This window comes from Jaculus jaculus, chromosome 6, assembly GCF_020740685.1.
Source record: "Jaculus jaculus isolate mJacJac1 chromosome 6, mJacJac1.mat.Y.cur, whole genome shotgun sequence".
NCBI classification, from domain to species: Eukaryota; Metazoa; Chordata; class Mammalia; order Rodentia; family Dipodidae; genus Jaculus; species Jaculus jaculus.
In genome coordinates, this window is record NC_059107.1 from 75,355,012 (window position 1) to 75,376,810 (window position 21,799).

At 38.5% G+C, this 21,799-nt stretch overlaps 1 protein-coding gene across 5 annotated transcripts in view; it reads right to left on the reverse strand.

Annotated features, from left to right (window-relative positions):
* Positions 1-21,799, reverse strand: part of Ryr2 (ryanodine receptor 2) — a 737,098-nt gene that overhangs the window by 22,170 nt on the left and 693,129 nt on the right. For all 5 annotated transcript variants that reach the window (XM_045151997.1, XM_045151996.1, XM_045151994.1 and 2 more), the window contains 10 exons: positions 21,176-21,257; positions 17,879-19,176; positions 16,132-16,199; positions 13,522-13,669; positions 10,219-10,305; positions 9,189-9,410; positions 7,648-7,778; positions 6,401-6,443; positions 3,685-3,818; positions 915-975 (listed from right to left, as the gene is read on the reverse strand). In XM_045151997.1, the coding sequence (XP_045007932.1) occupies positions 915-975; positions 3,685-3,818; positions 6,401-6,443; positions 7,648-7,778; positions 9,189-9,410; positions 10,219-10,305; positions 13,522-13,669; positions 16,132-16,199; positions 17,879-19,176; positions 21,176-21,257 (2,274 nt within the window). The remainder of the gene's footprint in view (positions 1-914; positions 976-3,684; positions 3,819-6,400; positions 6,444-7,647; positions 7,779-9,188; positions 9,411-10,218; positions 10,306-13,521; positions 13,670-16,131; positions 16,200-17,878; positions 19,177-21,175; positions 21,258-21,799) is intronic.

The following is a 21,799-nucleotide window of genomic DNA, read 5'->3' on the forward strand; positions in this document are numbered from 1 at the left end:
TTGGGATAGTTAAATTTAATATTTTTATTAGGTTTTTAAAAATTGGTATACAAATAATGGTTTTTATTATGGCATTTCCACACACGCTTTGTTGATTCTTTCCTTCTCCTGCTCTTTCCAAACCCTTGCCCATTCCTGTAAGCCCCTCTCTTTCAACTAGGCCCCTTCTAGCACAGCTAATTCTGAAAAATGTTATTTATTTAGAAACATTTGAATATTTGTATACCTTCAAAGTATATCATTAGCTACCTGAAACTTGAGTGGAAATACATGTGAATTTGCATGTTTTGCCTGTTATATACTTTTTGTTGCTATTGTTGTTTAGAGGTAGGGTCTCACTCTAGCCCAGGCTGACCTAGAACTCACTATGTAGTCTCAGGGTGGCCTCAAACTCATGGTGACCTCCTACCTCTGCCTCCTGAGTGCTGGGATTCAAGGCATTCACCACCACACCCGGCCTTATGAATACATTTTTAATTCAGTCTTTCAGCTTTTCTTTTGTATTTTTTTATGAGAGAGAAATAGACAGAGATTGTGTGCCAGGGCCTCCAGCCACTGCAATAGAACTGCAGACTCATGCGCACCATGTGTGCATGTGCAACCTTGTGCGCTTGCACCACCTTGTGCATCAGGCTTATGTGGACTTGGAGAGTTGAACCTGGGTCCTTAGGCTTTGCAAGCAAGCACCTTAACTGCTAAACCATCTCTCTAGCCCTTCTTTCAGCTTTTTAAAGTCGTAGAATAAGAGATGGGCTTATTAACCACAGCTATACTTGTGTCTTTCTCAGATAAGATATTTTATGAAATGCACTGGTATTTCAGTTAACTTCCTTAAATAACTTCCTTCCATCTGCAGAATTCCATAGACACATCTAATCAGAATGTTGTATGTTGTGGTGATGGAGAGGGCTTACATTGTCAGTGAAAACGACTCCCAGTTTCCACATCTGATACTTCACATCAATAGAGTTCAGTCTGGAATGACAAAAGGAAAAATGAATAATTTGTAGATATGGACATTAATCTGAGATTCAGCTCACAAGGACCTGCTGGCATTCCCTTGCTAGGAGCAAGATTGGAAACATGCAAAGGAGACTCATCATATTCCCGGTAAAAGAAAAGAGCAGAGTACTGTGCTGGGGGTACACCTCCGTGTTCTCTGATGCCATCTCAGAGGAGTCCCGGAAAACAAAACAAAACACTACCTCTATCTTCTGTCATTTAAGAGTGGCCTTTTCATTTTCACTTGTTACACTGTTTTTAACACTGAGTAGAACCTAAACTCACCTTACGTGTAACACTTACACATGAAAATTGTGCTAAATTATCAACATGCTTGCTTCACTAACTTTTATTGAACAATTGTACTTAAGAACTCAGTTGAAGGGATTTCTTGTTCAAACAAAACATGTTTACATATACATATTTTATAACAATTTAAAAAAATGTTTTAATGGAAATACTGGTTTGCTTTCTTTTACTTTTTATTTGGATTTTCTCTTGTGATGCTGAGGATTATAGCCTAGACCTCCTGAGTGTTAAGGAAGTCAAAGTTCTAACCTGTGTTTGTTTCCTTATGCTATCCATTCCCATTAATCCAGGCAGGATCCTATTCAGCCTCTCGCCCCCCCCCTTCCCCACCCCTGCCAAGGCACACTGTAGGCACTTTCTTTCATTATCTAGTGCAGCATTTATTTGTTGTTGTGGGTGTTGATTTACATATGCATGCTTATCTTACTAATCTATGAACAGCATGGACAATACCTCACATGATAAATTACCTCAATGAATCTATGCTGAGTGAGGAAGTTTAAGCATATATACCATAATCTTTGCAGATTTAAAAATGCAAATATAGGGCTGGAGAGATGGCTTAGCAATTAAGCACTTGCCTGTGAAGCCTAAGGACCCCGGTTCGAGGCTCGGTTCCCCAGGACCCACGTTAGTCAGATGCACAAGGGGGCGCACACGTCTGGAGTTTGTTTGTAGAGGCTGGAGGCCCTGGCGCACCCATTCTCTCTCTCTCTATCTGTCTTTCTCTCTGTGTCTGTCACTCTCAAATAAATAAATAAAAAATTTTAAAAAATGCAAATATTAAAACCACTTTTTCTTCATCAATTGATGCTGATTTATAGACTGTATATTATATGGTAAATTTATCAGCCTTTCCATATTCCAATTTCAGGTAATTTGTTACACAGACAAATACAATACTGCATATAGGTTATGGTTTGCAAAATGGTCTCTTTGGATTTAAGCAGTCCATCTTTAATTACTTCTTAAATCACTTTCTGTAAAATGACCAACCTTTAATTATAAGAGTAAGGGAAGGAGGTGGCTGCGAGACTTTTCCTTCTTAAAGAATGGTTTCCTTTTACTTGAACTCAGGATTTTTTGTTTTGTTTTGTTTTTAATTTCTGTTTCTTATGAGAGAGAATCTTGCTATGTTGCCCAAACTACTGTCAAACTACTGAGCTCAACTAACCTTCCTGCTTTAGCCTCCCACATACTGACACCGAGTGCATCATGTGCCAAGTCTACTTTCTTCCTTCTTACAGAAAGTCTAGAGAGTCCTTTCTCAGGTACCATCACCTTTTCTGAGACAAGTTCTCTCATTGGCCTGAAACTCCGCAAGTAGTCTATTCTGGACAGTGAATCCCAAGACTCTGCCTAATCTCTACTTCCCCAGCATTAAATTACTAACTTGGACCAACAAAGCCAGCTTTTATATTTGTGTTCTGGAAGGCACATCAGAACAAAAATGTTGAAAGCTTATATATTTTTAAGGGAAAAGACTATGTTTTATTTGAAAAAAAAACACACTGTCCATGTAATAAGAAATCACCTTTTAAATGCATGCATGCATGCTTTGCTTTTATTTAATACATTCAGCTGATCAACTTGCTAAATAGACAAGGGCACACACATGCACTCATCACACACATTCCTGAGTGTATGTGAGGAAAGTGAGAGCAAGAGTGAGTGTTCACTCCAGGAAACGCCACTCGGTTGCATATACTCTTCTACTGTCATCATTCCATGCAAGTACCACTTAGACAGTACTTTACTTAAAATAAATTTTCAAAGTGATAGTTTGATGGTACATAATATTTATGGCATACTAAAGCTTTGCTACTTTAAAAATGTAATTATTATATGAAGATCTGAACTTTGAATATTTTTAATAAAGGAACTATATAGTTTCTGTTTCCAAGGAATAAAAATTAAGTTGTGCCCAAACAAGGAGCATGTAAAAGCATAGTTGTATATATATGCTTATGTTGTCCTTTGACTTTAAGGAGTATTTAAGGTTAAAAATGGCTATTTAAATTAGGAAAGTGAATAATAATCATTGCCTCTTGCTCTATTTAAATAATAAAAAAGACACCTTCAGAAATTAAGAGGAGACCATGGGGGTGCCCTTGCCTATAATCCCAGCACTCCAGAGACTGAGACAGGAGGATCTTGAGTTCCAGGCCTACATAGTGAGATCCTATCTCAAAAACAAGTAATAATAACAATAATAGTGGGCTCAAATACACAGAAGGGCAAAAGTGAACATTGCACACAATGTGCTAGTTTCCTGAGTTGAGGGAAAGGAAATCAATGCATGAGTCAGTTCAGAAATGCCTTGCTTTATTCCCTTCAGCTTGTCATCTGCAGGGCAGGGCAGAAGTAACTCACACAGCAGACAAGGAGCTGTCCTTCTTGGGCTTCTTCTTTTCCCTCGCATCACTGAAGTCCAGTGCTGCCTTGTCCATGCCTAGTAGCTCACTGATTCTATCTCGGCCATAAAACTCTCCATATTTATCCATTACCTATGGTCAAGGAAAGCATTCTATTAGCTTCATCATCTGTGTGAGTGTATACAAATATCTTATTGTTGCTGCATTTACTGTAAATCTACTAGATTTTAAAGTACAAAACAATGAATTACATGTTTTCTAGAATCACAATGGTAAGTTAAATAAATACAGTGCTTTAAATGCTGCCTCTCTGAGAAATAAGATTTCTCATTCCAGAAAGAGGGATACAAAAGGGGGAATATCTATAGTAAAAGACTGCAAATTTGGATGAAATGGGCTTTTACCAAATTCAGTCTTTGTGTAAAGAATTTGGTTTATTTTACAAGACTGTTACAATATGTATGTGTTATCCTTCACCTTCAATGACTCTCATTATTATGTTTTTTAAATTTATTTATCTGAGAGCAACAGACAGAGAGAAAGAGGCAGAGAGAGAGAGAGAGGGAGGGAGAATGGGTGCGCCAGGGCCTCCAGACACTGCCAACGAATTCCAGAAATGTGCACTCCCTTGTGCATCTAGCCTATGTGGGTCCTGGGGTATTGAGCTTCAAACTGGGTCCTTAGGCTTCACAGGCAAGTGCTTAACTGCTAAGCCATCTCTCCAGCCCTATGACTGTCATTATTGGCATTCCCATGCTACAGATAAATAAACTGTCTTATAAGAATTAAAATACTGTGCCAAGTGTTGCTAAACTTAGCAAGAGACAAGATCAAGCTGCATCCGGTAATGCCCAACACTGTAGCCAATGATCTGCACAGACTACTTGTTACGAGGCAGGCTATCACAGCAGCGCCAGCACCCTGTTCTCCTATTAGCACTCCATTCCCTAGTCTCCTCTTCTCACCTCACTCTCCTTAGGGTGTTAACTCCAACAATTGGCAATTTTCATTTAGTTCTAGACCTACAAGTTTGTCACTATCCACCACTATCTTGTGTCCTCAGGTTATTGTTTTATCTTGTTTTGTTTATGACGATGTTTTACTCTGTTCAAATTGTTTAAACTTACTATGTAGCCTAGGCTGGGCAGAAACTCACAGCACTCCTCCCATGTGCTGAGATTACAGGTCTAAACCACTATGCCTGGCCTAATGTTAATTCTCATGTAGTGCAGATGCTATGTCCTTCTTTACAATCATTTCTTGATACCCTTGTTCAAACCCCTAAGGATCACTATAAACATGCCTTTCAGATTAACTAAATCAATGTGCTCTGCATTTTTCTCAGGATGCTGAAGCTGGCAAGGCTAAACTGTATGGAACTCTGTGGCCGCTCATTCCTGCCCCCTAAAGGAAGAGGTGGATACTGCAGTGAAGAAGCCAAGACTGGAAATGAGCTGTCAGCAGTTGATCTTGCTATTGCTTTGACATAATAGTTTACTCCAGAGAAATTCTTGTTTTCATAATTTTAGTAGCACCCTCTTTATGACATTAAAACTTAGAATGAAAGTTTTTAATTATCTGTTTAATATTATTATTTCAAAGCTTTAACTAATTTGATATGCAAATATTCATTAGTGCAAAATGCCTGAAGTAGTATCTCACAAAGAGGTAAGAAACAAGCAAATACTCATACATCAATAAACACAATGCTTCTTTCAAGAAGCAAACATAAGGACACACATGCACTGTGATCAATGATATATGATTTGAATTTAAGTTGTTAGTATAAGATGTCCGTCAGACTGGTGACAGAGTCTTTCAGCAGCCCATTGACAAGCACTCTTTGAGCAACAATGAACTGACAAAGAGAAAGGGGAAAGATGGCTTTGCCCACAGTCATGTCTATGAACAGTCCACTGAGAGCTAGAGTTCATAGTAATGTGTGTACCGAGACAACATGGAAATTAGAACAGTTCAGAGACACAGCAAGAGTTGGGTATGGTAGCTCATGCTTATAACTCCAGCCCTCTCAGGAGACTGAAGGAGGAGGATCACTTTAAATTCAAGGCTGGCCTTGGCTATTAGGTTATAATAATGTGAACCCTTACCTCAACAACAAAAGACACCATAAAAAGCGATTCTTGCATAGTAGTCTACAACACACAAGCAATGTCATACATGACATTTCATCCAAAACCCACGGTAGTACATTCAGATCCTGAGTAGCAAGGAGGGAAGAAATAACCCCAGACCTGAGGTCAGAAGCTCTCTAATCAGAGCTTCCATAGGGGTCAAGGTCATGGCTGACAACTGTCAGTGCCCTCTTTACCAACCTCCATAGCAATCAGATAAGGCTTACTTTTGAAAAAGATTGTTAAACCTGTATAATGAAAAATAGTCTGAGACCAGAAGAGGTCACCCAGACAATACAAAGAAAATGTTTACTGATTTGTTCTGAGTGGATTAAGCACGATGAACTAAACTAGCACAGGCAAGGGAAGCAATGACTGTTTATTTGAAGACTATATAATATGAGTTTCTCATGTGCAATTCTTAAAATGCATATTTAATTCTATTGTCACTTTGAAATAATATTAGCAGGCAGCTAAAGCAGAGCACAAAACCACAATTCTACACCTAAATCATATCAAATTCAAATCTTAAACACACTTGAAGAAAAATATTAAGAATTTATTCCTTCTTCGAAATATTACCTTTCTTTTAACAAATTTATCCCAGTAGTTGTTGGGAAATGACCTAAAAATATAAAAGTACAGAAGTAAAATAATGATTTAAAAAATGATAATATACCATGTAAATAAATAACATATTTAAAATAAGAAATATGCATATATCCTGCTACCTGCATAAAAGTACACTGCATTAAATTAGCATCTTGTTCTATAATTTTTCTATATCACACATGAATATCACTTTCAATGTTAGTACATAATGATATGCATAGGTAAATTAAATTTACCTAGGCTGATACTTTAATGGAGAATATAACCATATTTATTATCAAGTTATATATTTATTACTCATTTTTAACAGATTAGAATATAGATTTTCTTATAAATTGTCTTTAAAAACCATAATATTTAGAATTCAAGTCCTGAGATGAGGCTCACAGGTAAAATCCCTTCCTACCATACTTAAGGTCTTGGGTTCAATTCCCTGTATTGCTAAAAATAAATTAATAAAATAGAACTGCATTCATTCTTTTTCTTATGAAGTAAAAAAAAAAAATCTAATTTTCCACTTGAAAACTCAGGACCCACTAGAAGTAACTTTTAGAATAAGATATTTAATCACAATGAAATATTTTACTCTTCAGGATAAATTTCAAAGATATAACATTGTTAATACTTTTTATGTGAAAAAATTATATGTTGGAACAGATTTATATCTGAAACAGCAGAATGTCTTTTGGTTTTTAACTCCACATGCTGATTAATCATTGGATAGAGAAAGAATCTGTTTCTCTAGCTTACATCTGATTTAACATTTAGCTTGAATTGTGTAAGGCTGTGTGGTGGTACCTATTGAGAATTGATAATTCAGATACATTAGCCACGTGAAATTCAATATATCTGACTTTCATGATATTTTTCTTTCCTTAATGAAGGATCTCTGCTTTGCCGTGGGGTAGTCAGCACTGTGGGATATGAACCCACTGCTACACACTTCCCCAAGCACTGAGTAATAGACATGCAGTCCCATCAGTGCTATGAAAATGGCCTGAAAGCCCTTTTTGATTAAGGGACTCAGCATGGATTGCAGGCATCCATTAGAAATGTGATGGTGCTTAGTTTTTTTTTGATTTTTTTTTTTTTTTGGCTGAATATGTAATTGTTACTTGCTTGAGCTAAGCTTTTGACCAATCTGCAGAAATTCTAGTAAAGTCTTTTTATATCTTGAAATTTCTGAGCACAGTAATCCCTTATAGCTTTTCACTCACTGTGTGTTGATCACAAGTCTGTCCCACTGCCCTTTAATATCATCTTCTGATGGCTGCTCTGTAATATAAAGTCCATCAAATTCCAATTTCCGTGCTACTTCCTTTTCTCGCTTAAAAATAACCAGTGGGACCTGCAGATGAAAATAAACGTGGAGGCATAGTTTAGATGGTTAGCATCTTCTGTGGTCACTATCTTTACAGAACAGGTTCTAGAAGGACATATTTCCCATGTACTTCCAGGAAGATGAAATTGAGTCAATTTAATTAGTTATATTTAGGCAGAAAGAAGCATCTAGAAAGGTTCGGGAACATACGTGTGTGTGTGTATATGTGTGTGTGTGTGTATATATGTGTGTGTGTGTGTGTATATACACAGATATAAATATACATATATACACACATACATACATATACATATATATGTATATGTATATGTAGCTATATATATCATACAAATTACAGATACCTCTAAGTCAATGTGAACATGTGTAAAAAAAAATTAGTGATCTTACTAATGGTCCAAATAAATACAGAGCTTAATTTGAGAAATCGCTTTAATGTTGACATGTTAATTGGAGATAAATTTAAGTTCCAAAATCAGAAAAGATCTTTGTCAGTTTGTCAAGTTGTCTCCATAGCCTTTCAATAATCCCCTATTCATATGGATAGATGTTATATCAGAAGAGACAGAAGGTATACACATTCACGAAGTAACCAAGAACGTTCACCCCCAAGAGACAAGGAAAAAATAAGAGAGAAAATATATCATACAAAAGTATACAAAAACATTTTATACTCTAGTTGTTTATCTTGGGTTCTAGTTTTTCAAACATCTTCTGGAAGCTTCACAACCAGGAGCAACAGTGAAATATAGGCTTTGTAACTGCAAGGCATTTTGCTAAAAACAAATAAATAAATAAACATGCTTGCCAAGTTAATGGGAAGCCCCACTACTCACAGCAACTATCTTTAATTCTGTTCACTAAATTTTACTGTGCCCTTAGTAGTGTTTTAGGGATATAAACCCATTATTTTCTGGGTGAAGTGTCAGCAATTATAAATGATTTCTGCCAAAGATGGCAATAGATACATTCCTAATAACAAAGCAATTCTGACTCACAGGTGTTTCATAAAGAAAAATAATGGGTGGGATAGTTCATTTCTGTGGGGTCAAGTTGTAGGTAAAGCTGTCTCTTATATGAATTATCAGCAGGTGAAAAGATGCTATGAAAAATGGTCATTTCTCAGGGCAGCCTGCAACCACAAGGAAAACTAGCCTCCTATGGCCTCACACAAGGACAACCCTAAAGAATTTGCCAAACATCAGAACTTGAAATCCTTGGCCATGCTTTACAGTTTCTGCATCTGTAGCCTACCTTTTCCCTCTACCCCAACCTTTTTCCTTTTGCCTCACAAGTATTCATGGAATATTTCCAAATAAATGTCATACACACAGATTTCCAAACAAATTTGAGTTCCAGACATCCAATCCACAAAAAAACACACAAGGACTAGCATGCTTTGATGCTTCACTATCTTACTTTCAAGCAGTAGTATCCAATGATGCAGAAGAAAGAAATGACCGTGTGGAGAATGGCTAAGATGCGCAGGGTGGGCTCCATGTAACCACTGCTCTCCTCTAGTACATAATGAACTGCAATGATTCTCTGTGAGTTGCTGTCCAGGCTGGTGGTCACTTGGACATTTTCACTGGAGCTTCGAGGGGGCAGTTCCTTCCCTTCAACCACAGAAGAAGTGGAGACCTGATTTAAATCATGTAAAACAGAGTCAGTTCACTGCATAATGTCATTTTATGTCATTGTACAATAAAAAGACTAAAAGGAAAATGCTGACAACAGGATAAGAACTGCTTCTCCCACCTTAATCCTTTACTAAAGTGGCAATCACAATTGTTCAGATAAAGCAAAGACAGAGAAAAAAAATGGCTGGTATGAAAATAGGAACATTCTGAACACATAGATAAAATCAACTATTTGGAAAGATAATGCTATACATTTTGCCACAGTTTGTTATTTTAAACTTTGGACTTACTTTGATATTCAATATGAAAAGCAAATAAACCCAATAAGTTACCAAGCCCCCAAAGGAGGAGAAAGGTAATTTTACAAATACCAAAGGCAAGTAATAAATATAATTTTAAAAATCATGTCAATCTAATGAAGAGTTGTGAGATTCCAACCAATGAAGAAAATATTAGATATCTTTCTTCTCAGTTCCCCAAAGAATTTCATGTAACAGAGGTCCTGCCACATCCAGGGCTGTTAACCAGTATGATCTTCAGACAACCCAAAGCTGTGGATGAACACAAAGCTGAATCTCACCTCCTGCAGCCCAAGCACCCTGAGGTCTTTCTTTTACACTTCCCAGGAGCAAACCTCTCTTCTCTTCCTGGGCATCAATGATAGACTTGGGTTTCAATTTGTCCCTTTCATTCAAATGCATTTCAGAATTGGTTTAGATGTTCTCAGTTACAGATCTGGGTAGTCTGTGTGTTCCTATCAGTCATTTTGTATATTTAAAATGGTCATTAGCCCATTCAGATGTACATACCTTATAAAAGAGCAAGATGAAATTGATTGCAAATGCAACAAATAAGGCCAACATTCTCATGTTGTAAAAGTTGCGAGCAAAATAGTTCTGAAAGTAGAAAAGGTTACTGAGTAAGAGATCTGAAAGGTGAAGATACTTTAAATAAAGCATTAATTCACTAAATCCAAACAATCAATTGTGAGCCTACTAGTTACCAAACACAATTCTCAATGCTGCACACATACAACGAAGGAGGAAGTTCTGCTACCAAGGAAGAGACAACTAGTAAAAAGGCATATACGTGTGTGTGCATGCACACACACACATACACACGCACATGCACATACACACATGGCTGAGGAGATGGCTCCATTGCTAAAGTGCTTGCCATGCAAGCATGAAGACCTGAGTTTGGATCCAAACCATACACATAAAATGCTGGATGTGATAGTATGTGCCTGTAATCCCAGCACTGAGAAGGCAGAGACAAGGAATCCTTGGGGCTCACCAACTAGCTGTTCTAGCTGAATCTGTGAGCTATTGGTTTAGCAAGAGACTCTTTCTCAACAAATAAGGTGGAGAGGGACTGAGACACCTGATACTGACCTCCAGCTTTTACAACCATACATTCATATACACACGTATGCACAACACACACATATGTTCATGCAAAAAGAACAAGAAATCTTACCAAAAACTATAAAATATAAGTTTAGGGACTGATAAATGGTATAATGAAAAATATACAGGGAATGGGGCAATAGTTTGGACAGATGGTTGGGAAAAGCCTATCTCAGAAGGCACTTCAGCACAAATCTAGAGATCACAGAAGGAAACTGATCTAACGCAGATGTAAGAGTGTGTTAGAGACATGGGCACTGATAGGTGTTAAGAGTCATGTGGAATATTTCAGAAATGGTGGACATAAGCCCAACCCTATGACAAGAAGGGAGAAGGAGGAAGTCTGGCTCACAGGTTGAGCAGGGGACTAGGTTTTTAAGCTTCCATAAGATTTTGTGCTACCTGTTATAGCACACTGACTGATAACCCTGCTCATGTCCTGAGCTACACTGCCTGGTTATAAGTCTGTCCTGTTGCTTTCTAGAGTTGGAAGATGAACTAAGACTTAGTCCTTCCTACAGCATTTCTTGTTCCATCTGTCTTGTGAGGATAATGATAAAATCTGCCTCATTAGTTTGTTTTGAGGGAAAAATGAGCACATATAAGGAAAGCCACTTGTTAAACTTAGTATAATAATAACTAAATCTATTACATAATAGTTTGTGTGATATCCCTGTGGTAATTATTATTTTATTTTAGAGGGAATTTAAGAGGACTTGATGAAATCATATTATGGGTTAGAAATTACACTAGTCACTGTGTGTAGGTAGTAGGGGGTAAAAATGCAAGCAGTTACCAAGTTCTTATGGACTGCAGGGAGAGGTTGTGCTTATGGTGGCTGGCCTCAGGGGTAAATGTGGACATGGCAAGTGTGGCACACTCTGGAGACACTTGGAAGAGAGAACTGAAAATTGCTGCTGGATTATAGTAGAGGTGAAAGAGAAGACTCAAGGATACAGCCTTTTGGATTTGGAAGCCTGAACAACTAAGTAAATTATAACAGAATTTATTGAGTTGGAAGAAACAAAAACTACCAGTTTAAGATAAGAGGCTATGTAGAAAGCAAATACTTGTGACATAAAGTGAGTGTTAGCATCATAGGGCCATGCCAGAGCAATGAAACCTCTCATTAGCCTATGTGTACCTATTCCTTCTCTTTTGGGTCATTTCCCTGCAAAAGACCCTATATTTACAGTCAGTGATTTCCTAGGAGAACATCAGAACTAGTCAATGATTTTTTTCAACCTGAGGATCTGCAATAGATAAACATAAAACTAGGAAAAATATGTTGCTTGTTGGACCCAAGCTGACCACCACAGCCAAAATGGGCTGGTCACTACCTCTACTGTGAAGGTGGGGTGTAGTCAGTGAGTCCAAGTTAGCTTTCTCTGGTTATCTGAGCAGGGATGTCAGAAAGACTTGAGGACAGGAACCTGTGGGACCTCATGTAGTCACAATTGTTCTTATGCATGCAAACTGGTGAGCAAGGACCATCAGTAATATGATAAGCAAAGATAAGCAGAAAATTGAAGGAAATGTACAGAGACAGAGAACATGTGAACCTCAACACAGAGAGATGGAGGACAACCTCAGCTGCTTCCTTTAATGCAACTGCTCTGAAACATACTCCTCAAGAACACAAGGGGGACTACAGAGTCCATTCAACATTTACCATTTAAAAGGAGCTACAAGGCAGTCATCATAGCATGTTCAATGAACAATTACCAAGAGCTATCTAAAATGTTCAGTGGACTCTATAATAAATAGAATACAGAACTTGGGGGCAAGCTCTTCCAAATGTATTAGACACTGTATGTAGAATCATCTCTCTTTATTCTTGCGTCTTCTTTCACTTGTTCCCCTGAGAATAATCTCCAGCTGTCATCAGTGGAAAGCTGTCTAATTAAGTTAATATTTTTACAACTGGTTTATCTTTTTTCTTTTGAGTTTGAGAAAAGGTGAAGTGATAGGAGTACAGATCCTTTGGTTCAGACCTGCCTTGTCAATCACATGGACCTTTGGAGGTACCCTTTGCCTGGTTTATGCTGATATGCTGCAGAACCTTAGAAGGCCTGCATTGTTCTGTCCAAAAATCCTCCTGGGGGAACACTAGAGAATGGCAATGTCAGTCATGAAATCAAATGGTGTTAGACAGTATGATTGTGCATAGAGGTCCTGCATTTGGCAAAATGAACAGTGGATCAAAGGTGCTGATTATAAAAATAAGCACACTGTAGTGGGAACAAAACATCTAGTCAGCCTCCTGTATCTGTAGGTTCTATCTCCATAAATCTAACTTGTTACAGAAAGAAAAGAATGGAGAAGTTAAACTGTCTCCATACTAAAGCTAAGCACATACAGATTGTTTTCTCTTGCCATTATTCCCTAACTAATGGATTCTAACCATTCTTTCTAGTCAATTTACATATTGCAAGCAATCTAGATATTACCTAATGTGCACAGAAGGATCATGTGGGGGTTACATACAAATATTACAACATTGTTCTGCAATAGACAAGAGCTTCCTCAGGTTTTAGTGGTGGAGAGCTTTCCTAAAACCAACTTTTACAGTTGGCCATGGACAACATGACTCTGGGACTATGTGCAGATGAAGGCCACTGACTATTTCCGAGCCCAGATTATTATGGTCTCCCAATAAATCAGCAGTGATTATCATTCGATTATCATTCTCAAACATCTTACTAGGAGCTTCTGTTGATAAGCTATGATCTTCTTCCAGAACGCAGACTCAGGTACTTCTGGCTCTCCATATCGATGTGTGTGGAGCTGCCTCAACTTCTGCTTGCTCTTGTCTTCTTTGGCCTTTTCCTCTTTCTCTCCATCTTCCCCCCTGGGAGCAAATGAAATCTAAGTTATCCAGAAGATAGTTGCTGTGCAAAATATCAAATGAACAAATACTTTGTATTACAATATCACTTTGACAAATTCCAATGAAAAGAACCTTCCAGATTTTAGCATCTCCTGATGATCCCCAGTCCTTCCTGATGATCCCCAGTCCCCATAAATGAATAATTCTGTGTATGCAAAACTAGAGTACATTTTCCAGGACTGAAGAATTTTTATACCCATATGTAGCAAATACTCATATGCTTTTGCAATAAAAGCATTTAACTAGACCTGGTGAGATGACCTGAGGTACAAGTATCTGCTGTGCAAACATGGGAACTTGAGTTCTGATCCCCAGAAGCCACATAAAGCTGGACACAGTACTGTGCATCTGTAATGCCAGCACCGCTACTGCAAGATGAGGGGCAGAAATGAAATCATGGAAGCCTGTGAGCAAGCTAGCCTGGCAGAGGCAGCAGCAAACAAGAGACCCTGCCTCAAAACAAATGGAGGGCAGGGACTCACGGTGATCCTCCGACCTCCATGTGATCACTATGGCATGTTCCTATGCCAACAGTCATACATGCGAACACACATACATCCATATCCACAAAAGTTTTTAAAAGTATTTCATTGAAAAGGAGAGTAACAACAAAGACTTTTTGGGCTCATTTTCCAACACACCTTACTTTTCTGTTATTAAACACAGTCAGGGGAATTGAAGCTAGTGCCTCATGCATTGTAAACAAGCAATCTACATGACATTCCCAGTACAATTTTTATGTTTAATTCTTTTCATTGACTTGCTCAGGTTGGTTTTGGACTCTTTCTATAACCCAGGTAGGCCTTGACCTCACAATTTTGCTGAGAAGCTAACAGGCCTATGTCACCTGGTAAAATGCCTAACTTTAAAATGATAATTTTAATATTAAATATATATTGTCTAGCCATTGAGACTTAAAATCAAAGGTCAAAAGGGAAGTAGACAGAAGAACACCAGCATTCCCTTTTCTCTGCTCCCTACCTAGATATGAGGAAAGTACTGCTGCCATAGCCATGATCCAGTCCCACTGCCATGACCTCTTCACCATAATGAACTCAAACCATGAACCAGAAATGAACCTTTCTTTGCTTTGTTTGTTTCCTGTCAGATATGAGATTATAGTAATGAGAACAGTAACTAATAAAGGACTGTTCTACAAAAATTGAAGGGTCTAGGCATTTAGTTTTTTCCACATGTATAAAGTAGATAATATACTAATACAAATATATATGTATTATATATATTAAATATATATATATATTTGATATGTATCATTATAAATAATATATATTTATATATTGTCATGTTTGTTTGATGTTATTATTTATTTAATTTTATTAAATAATATATTACTTTCAATAGGTATAACTACGTTTGTATATCAATTCCAGACAACAATGGAATTAGAGGGACAAGAATTTTGTATCTAAAACCCCTCTAGGTACAACATAAAAGTGAAGTGTTATATACATAACCACAGATGCAAATACTCCACTTTCCCACATGAGGCACAGCTGACATTGCTTTTAGTATGAGGTAAAGAACTGTCATTGGAATGCCTGTCATGCTGAGTTATAGGCATCAGCAATTTTGTTCTCACAGGCTCTTATACGGTCATTTTGACAATTGATTCAACATTACAAGCTTTAGGACAATTGACTTCAAGGAATGTGCAATGAAAACAGGCCAAGTAGGTTTACAAAATAGAGGAGAAAATAAGCTTCTATGTGAGAAGCACTATAGGTACCTAAAAAATAGTATTGCTTCCCAGGCCTGTAAAGATGAGCTTATGAGACTATATATACTCAGGGAAAGATGTTGAGCTTTGGTTAACATAAGGTCCTTGTTAAGAGGGAGTGGGGAGTCAGACATTCACGTTGCCTCTTATCTAGTTCTCTATTTTTCTACTGTGCTCCACAGCCCCACTGGACTGATGACATGTCCAGGCCCCACACCAGCCTGGCTGCATGAGTATCTCTGAGAGGGTGTCCATGTACCTGCATGCTTAACAAACAGTCTGGGAGATTTTAGGCATATAGCTTTGGATTATGCTGAGGGATATCACTCCAGGGCACACCATGCTGCTGAATTTTAATACTTCTGCTCTCATTTAAAAGGTCAGAAACACATGTGCAATCTTAAAGACAGAGTTTTATCCATCTGTCATCTTGTGGAAAGCACTCATGGTTAACGGAATCTTTTCTGGTAAGTGAGAAGCACAGATGGAAGCCCACAGAACAAGGAGAGCTCAGAGATGGTGGGTGGGTGTCTACACTCAGCCCTGCATGAATGAAACTCGCATCTTCACAGAGATGTGACACTGGGTTATGTGGTCCCTGCAGGGTGAGAAACTCTGTCCCACATCCCAAAGACAGAGAGCTAAGCCCTTGGAAACATGGAGAATGGAAAGAAAGCACACATACTCAGCTTTTTCAGGCTCAGATTTGGTTTCTTCTTTTTCTTCCTTTTCTTCTTCTTTCACCTTTTGTTCCTTGAACAGATCAACAGAGAACAGAAAAGTAGTATTTCATATCATCATTTAATGCATTTAGGCAGCCCTGTGACTGTGTGCTTGAGCATGTCATATAGTACACCCTTTTGCTCATACTGAGGAAAAGTTCCACATATGTTCATTTCTACTGATCTGATCACTCCCCCCTTCACACTTACCTTTCCCCAAGCAGGAGATAGGATTTTCTAAGCTTTATCTCCTATCTTTTCTCATTTTTAGAAATATCAGTCCTTTTCTTACCTACCTACACACATCTCAATCATCCTTCAAGGTCACCTGAAATCTCATTGCTTTATCTTTTTAATTTTTTCTTTTGGTATTTCGAGGTAGGAACCCACCTTAGCCCAGGTTGAGTTGGAATTCACTACGAAGTCTCAGGGTAGCCTTGAACTCAAAAGGATCCTCCCACCTCTGCCTCCCAAGTGCTGGGATTAAAGGCATGTGCCACCATGCCCGGTTCATTGTCTAATCTTATCAAAGTACTGGCATATGTATTATATCAATATTATCAACCCCTTCTATCTAAGAGTAAGCCTTTTGCCTTTGAATTCCCATGAGCCTGATGTTCTTAGACACATGGTAAATCTTCATAAATACATGAGGATGGAAAATAGGGATAACTAATACCATTAAAGGATATACTTAAGCTTACATCTTAATAGTGCATAATCATGTAGTTTTTTCTTTGTATGTGCACATGTTCGCACATACTCATGAGTGACAGGCCGTGTGAGGAAGTACAAGTACACATACGTGTATACATGACTGTGTATGGAGGCCAGAGGGCAACATGGGTATTGTTCCTCAAGAGTGAAGCTCACGTTCATTTTGAGACAAGATATGTCATTGGCCTGAAGCTTTCCAATTAGGTTAAATTGGCTAACCTGAGAGCTTCAGGGATTCTCTTGTCTTTGCCTCCCCAGCATTAGGGTAAAAACATGTATCATCATGCTGTTGCAGTCAGTTTCTCATTGCTGGCAGAAAACACTTGACCAAGAGTAACTCGTAGGGAAAAAAAAGAAAAAAAAAAAAAAGGTTTAATTTGGTTCTTGGACTCGAAGGGGAAACTCCATGACGGCAGGGGAAATGATGGCATGAACAGAGGGTGAACATTACCTTCTGGCCAACATTAAATGGACAACAGCAGCAGGAGAGAGTGCCAAACACTGACAAGGTGAAGCTGGCTATATAACCCATAAGCCTGCCTCTAGTACACTGCCTCAAAGAGGCTTCAATTACCAAATTGCCACCAGCTTGGGATCTAAGCATTCACAGAACAAAAACTTACTGGGGACACTTGAATCAATCCACCACACATACCCAGCATTTTTATGTGGGATCTTGGGGTCAAACTCAAGTCCTCAGACTTGCAAGGGAGGCACTTGCCTGAGTAAGCTGTCTCCCTAGCTTTAATGTAATAATTTGTATAAAGTCATGAAAGGACTAGTTTTGCCTACCATATGAACATTTCTTCATGAAAATTCAAGTGCTACATTTACCACCCCATCCCTCTTACAAAACTTGTTCTAACCTTTATTGGTTGTGCTCATGTGCCTGAAGTCAAGAGGAGAGAGAGACAGAGAGAGAGAGAGAGAGAGAGAGAGAGAGAGAGAGAGAGAGAGGCAGGAGGGATCTGAAGGAACTTAGAGATGAATTACCTGAAGCTTTTCTTGCACCTCAGGGATGGGGACAGGGTTGGTCATGAGGTCACTGAGACCAGCATTTGGATTATGAGGAATGAGTCTGTATTGCCCTCCTTCCCTCTTCAGATCCAAGCCAAATATGTCTGAAAGTAGGTCACTTTCTTCTGTCAATTCCTTCAAGTCCGCCAGATCTTCAGTGGGTAGGGTGGTCTCTAAGGATTTCCTCTCTCCCTCCTCACCATCTCCTCGTACCTCATCCTGAGTGGGATCTGGCATGTTGGCTAGAAGTTCTGCCACTTTGATCTTTTTAGCACCTTCCACCAGGCTGCCCCCCAGCAACAGGTTGCAGACAATGCGGAAGAAACCTCTGCAAACACTGGCCACAAAGTGCAAGAGAGTCATGAACACACTCCAGTAGGACAAGAAGAAGGCCGTGACCATGTCCTTCATGGTCATCTTCTTCACTCTCTTCATCTGCTTCTTCAGGCTCTTCAGGCTGAGCATCCGCACGAGGGTCAGAACATTGTACCTGAGTGCAAACAGAGCTGACTGCACAGTTAGGAGGGAGAAGAAGCCCATCCGAGGCCCCTGCTCTTCCAGTCCCTCCTTCTCATTCTCTTCTTTATTGGCTGATCTCTCATTCAGATCAGACTCTGAGATCTGAGCAGCCAGCTGCATCTCAAATATGGTGTCTTCACAGAAGTTCACAAAGAGCTCCATCTTCTCCTTCTCTCCTCCCTCATTGACCACATCGAATATGAACTGCCTTTTGGACTCCTTCACCTGTGGCTTCTCCCACTGTGTTCTGCTGGACTCACTGATTTCAAAATATACCCTCTCAATGCGCTTGGCACTGCCCATGATCTCTATGCGGCCTAGGAAAGGCTGAAAGTAGTTGAGCACACTCTCTGCTAACTCTAAGAAGGTCTGCAGCCGCGTGTCATTGGGCATGTGCTCCGACAGGTTGGTCAGCAAGACAGCAACATTGAAGCCAATGTCCTTTGCTGGCTCATGGAACCTTTTGACAAACTCTTCATAATCCAGGGTTTCATTTTCATCTGTCTCAGCACAGGATAGGAGGAATTCAGTTTCTGACTGGGTGTAATGCTTGTGACTCTCCATTGCTTTGTGGAAGTCCCTCTTGGAAATTACTCCTTTGCCATCAGGGTCATACTCTTTAAATGTGTCAGAGGATGTCAAGTCCTTTAGCTTTAAGAACATATCAAAAAATTTAAGAATCATCTCCACATTGTTGGAGGATTCTACAAGCATATCGACCATCTGTTTGCCAATGGTCCCATTCACAACATTACCTGTTGAAAAAAAAAAAAACAATGTAATTATTCAAAGTGAACATTTTTTTGACAAAATCAATGTTTACAGAAAGAAAACAATATATATCTGGAATTAAATCTGAATCAAAGCTCTTGCCTTGATTTGTCCCAGGAAAAGATGTATGCTTACTACTAAACTGTCAGTTTAATGAGTCATTATAGGACCACATGCAAAACCATGTTCTAGAGTAATCCCAGCTTTCTGTACTCTCATATGCCTAAACTGATGCTTCTTCCCTCAAGTTACTCAAAGAAGCATGATGTTTTAGATGAAGAAAATGGGGCAAATGTTCAAAAACTGAAATCTAAACACATATTAATAATTAAAGTGAACATTTATACAACCCTTTAGGATTGAAAAAATCTAATGTAATGTTCTTTAGGCCTGTAAGATGGTCCTCCTTATTAATTCTGAATTTATAAAAGATAATTGAAATTTAGCCAGGGGAAATGATTATGCCATTTGTGACATGACTATGAAGAGTTAGTGCCAGGACTTCAAAGCAGATCCCTTGACAGTGAATTACTTCCTTTCTCTGATTATGATGTAAATACCTTCCACTAGCCCTTCATGATCCAGACTTTATGTAATTTAAAAGGCAGATTACCAATCAGCCTCAGAAAATTACCTATTATCCTAAATTACATAATTACAGACTCTGGATTCCTGGACCAGAGTGACCCATGAAACAGAACACAGACAGAAGAAAGTGGCACTTAGTCTGATACCATAGGGTAAAGAGTATGAGATATGGGGCCACATTAATGGGCTGAATCCAGACTTCAGAAACTCAGGAGGCAAGCATGTGAAGCAGATCTATTAGCTTCTTTTCACCTCTTTTTTTCCTTATTTGCAAAACAAAAACAGCTCAAACTAACCCAGGAAGAGTGAGGCAACAACTCATGGAGGTGGGATGTGATATAATAGCAAGGGTTTCTTTGTTGCTTTGGTCATATTGACACAATTTCACTGCATTTGCACATCAGTCTCTCACAGTCTCTATTTTGCAGAGAAGGGAACTGAAAATGGCAAGTAGTTTTCACAAGAATCACAGCATCAGGAAGAAGGAAACTCAGACTTTGAACCCTGATGGCAGGTCAGAAAGCAGTAGCTCTACATCTACTTTCAGTGCTTGATATACAAGAGAAATGTAATAGCAAAGGAAAATAAATGGAGAAGGAAACAGAGAGAGGGGTGGGGGTACTAAACTGAGGCTCTTCTTGCAGCATCTCATTCTCATTCCCCTGCCAAGACCTACAGAGCACAAAGCAGTGGGCAGCCTGCTCACACAGGTGGAGTCCATCTACATGAACTCTGTTGACTACAGAACAGACAGACAAATTGTTTTATTCTACAATGATTGTCTGGGGAGTTTGCTCTATAGGATGTCAGGGTGAAATGGAAAAGTGTATTGGAAAAGATGACTTTTTCATTCTGTGGATATGTCAACTGAAATATGCAGCATTTTAAGCCAGACTCTGAAAGTCAAATACTGCATATATCAATTAGGTATTCAAGGCTTAAATTTACTTGCACATAAATGTATGTGTGTGTGTATGTGTGCTGAAAAAAAGAAAGGGGACTATGAAAGGGGAGGAAGAGGTCTAAAGGTAGGGTAAGGGGCAACAAGAAAGTGGTGGGTTTTATGTGTCATGCAAACAGAAGAGGAGACTGTCTAGTAGGAAGGGAGGGTACCAACAATAAGGGGAGAAGGGCAATGGGGAAGAGGAGGGAGGAATAAAAACAAAATTTGATGATACTTATGTATGAAAATGTCATGATGAAACCCATTTATTCATATTCTAGCAAAAATTTAAAAAGAGAAAAAACAAACCTTGAAAACAAGAATAACAGACCTATCAAAGCTATTGGTAAATTCTTAGTGTTGTTATTTTATGCTTTGCTAAAAGCTGACTCTGTAAACAAGCACAAATTTGAAAGTTGAAAGAGAATATATAAGTATTTAAAAAAATCTACCTTCCAGCATGGACAACAGCATGACTACCATATCCTTTTGAAGATCCATCAGTTCCTTTAATAGCTCAATTTGACTGGAATCCTGAAAATAGAAATATATTATATCTGAGATAAGATGAGAAAAGTATGGAGCAAGAGCATAACATTTCTCCTGCTAAAAGGACATTGTTTACCAACACTCTAAGCACCTGAAAGCATTGAGGGTAGAACTAACTAAAGTCAAAATATAATTACATGGCTTATTGAAAATCGATATGCTGAAGAAACAAAGAGCACACACCACTCATTCCCATATGTGTTAATCAAAGTACCTATAAGGACTGCACATGTGTCTGAGGAACACATAAAGAAACCCAAGTAATGGGCAAGTGCTCCACTGCCAGATAACATTCAGCTGTTTCTGAACATGGGACACATTTTTATCACTTGTACTTTCCCTTCTAACCTTTATTGTTAAGTTATTATATATTATGTAAAATCTAGCTGTCTTATAAATATGGCAAATTGGAGACATATAAGATAAATCTACCCAAAAAATGTGCACAGGCTTTACCTGTCCTATTGTTATATAATAAATCTCACTACACCATTTCATTAAATTTTTCAGAATTTCTCTGGTTTGGG